This window comes from Phytophthora infestans, genomic scaffold, assembly GCF_000142945.1.
Source record: "Phytophthora infestans T30-4 supercont1.9 genomic scaffold, whole genome shotgun sequence".
In the NCBI taxonomy this organism is placed as follows: Eukaryota; Oomycota; class Peronosporomycetes; order Peronosporales; family Peronosporaceae; genus Phytophthora; species Phytophthora infestans.
Window position 1 is genome coordinate 1,532,412 of NW_003303750.1, and position 1,404 is coordinate 1,533,815.

Here is a 1,404-nt window from a genome sequence, read left to right on the forward strand (position 1 = left end):
TCATTCGCCTAATCTACTTTTGCTTTAGGTCGAAATCCGCCTTGCCTTCTTCCGTACTGAGCTTGTCGCGCTCAATCTTACCGCTCACGATATCCGTAAGCTGCTTCTCCCCGAAAACCACCTCCATGTCCCACTTGTATGTGTACCAGTCCTTGCCATCCTCGTTCTTGGGAACACCGTCGTTGTCGTACTTGAGCCGCTCGCCATCTTGAGCAGTTTCCCGAAGCTCACTTGGAAGGTCCGCAGTTTGGGCTCAGAACCCTCTTGTGAAGTGCACTCGCTGCCAAGATGGATCTTCGCAGCACAAAAAATTGTCGAGCGGTACTGAAAAATTTACGCCACACTTGAGAGAGCGCTAAGTAAAAATTCCGGAACGCCAGTCACTCCATTACTCCACATCGTATTGTGAAGCTGTCTGTTTGAGGTAACCATGAAAACTACCATATACCATGCTAGTGCGTAGATCCATACACTACGCATCTGTACGACTGCGTACGTGACAAAAGACTCGGGTTTGATATCGAGAGCTCCTGCTTGAGAGAAGAAATGAGCTTCAAGAACATTGTAAGTGAATGGAGTATCTAGTAAATGAGCCAGAACGTAGCACAAAACTGGGAAGGAACTCCCGTACACAACACACTGCGTCGGTACTTTCATGAATAAATCTCGAGCTTTTCCTAAATCGAGATTTGCTTTGGTGTAACATACATAAAATAGCAGCTTACCAATTCCACGAAACCAGAAGTACAATTGCCCTATTGAGCGTAGTGCAGCTACGAGTCCATACCATTGAGTGACATCAGATATCAACAACCCAGTTTCGTAGCGATATTCTTTCACAAAGACCGTCTCACAGTCAGAGGAGGTACAGTCTCGAGCTCGGATGATAGTACTAACATCGGATCTTCGAACCCTGTAAAAGAGAGCCCACCACGACACACTTGCACGTACTCTTTACTCTCTAGAAACGTCAAATCCACTGTCATATTTGGGAACCGCGCTTGAACATCACGTAAGCGTGTCATCGTATGAACGTACAATAACCCCGCAGCTCTACTGCTAGTATCCAAAGGAGCACAAGAGCGATTGAGATTTGTCCATAATTCTTGACAAAAATGTGGGGTATGCGCACGACCTCCGTTAATAGGGAAGCAGATATCACGAGCGCTTATGGTGTTCAACAGATCAGGCGAGTAATACAGAGCGGAGTTGGTACGCCAATTAAAATTGTTGAACCAGTTCGAAAGTAAAAACTGATGGAGTCGATCGATATATTCGCTTTCGTCCGTAGAGTGAACGCCATCGGCCCGGATTTCAATAATACTAATTTCTTACGTGTTTTGTGGATGTTCGCGACCCCGTTGACAATCCCGTCGATCATTCGGAACACGACGATCATTCTGA

The 1,404-nt window shown here is 46.1% G+C and overlaps 1 protein-coding gene across 1 annotated transcript; it reads right to left on the minus strand.

Moving 5' to 3' along the window:
* Positions 1 to 355: 355 nt before the first annotated feature.
* PITG_05914 (uncharacterized protein) lies at positions 356 to 1,025 on the minus strand (the record flags this gene model as incomplete). The annotated part of the gene is made up of 4 exons (XM_002998109.1): positions 356 to 383; positions 449 to 677; positions 735 to 892; positions 940 to 1,025. The coding sequence occupies 4 exons, from the start codon at positions 1,023 to 1,025 to the stop codon at positions 356 to 358; spliced, it is 501 nt and encodes a 166-aa protein (XP_002998155.1).
* Between the last annotated feature and the right edge of the window lie 379 nt (positions 1,026 to 1,404).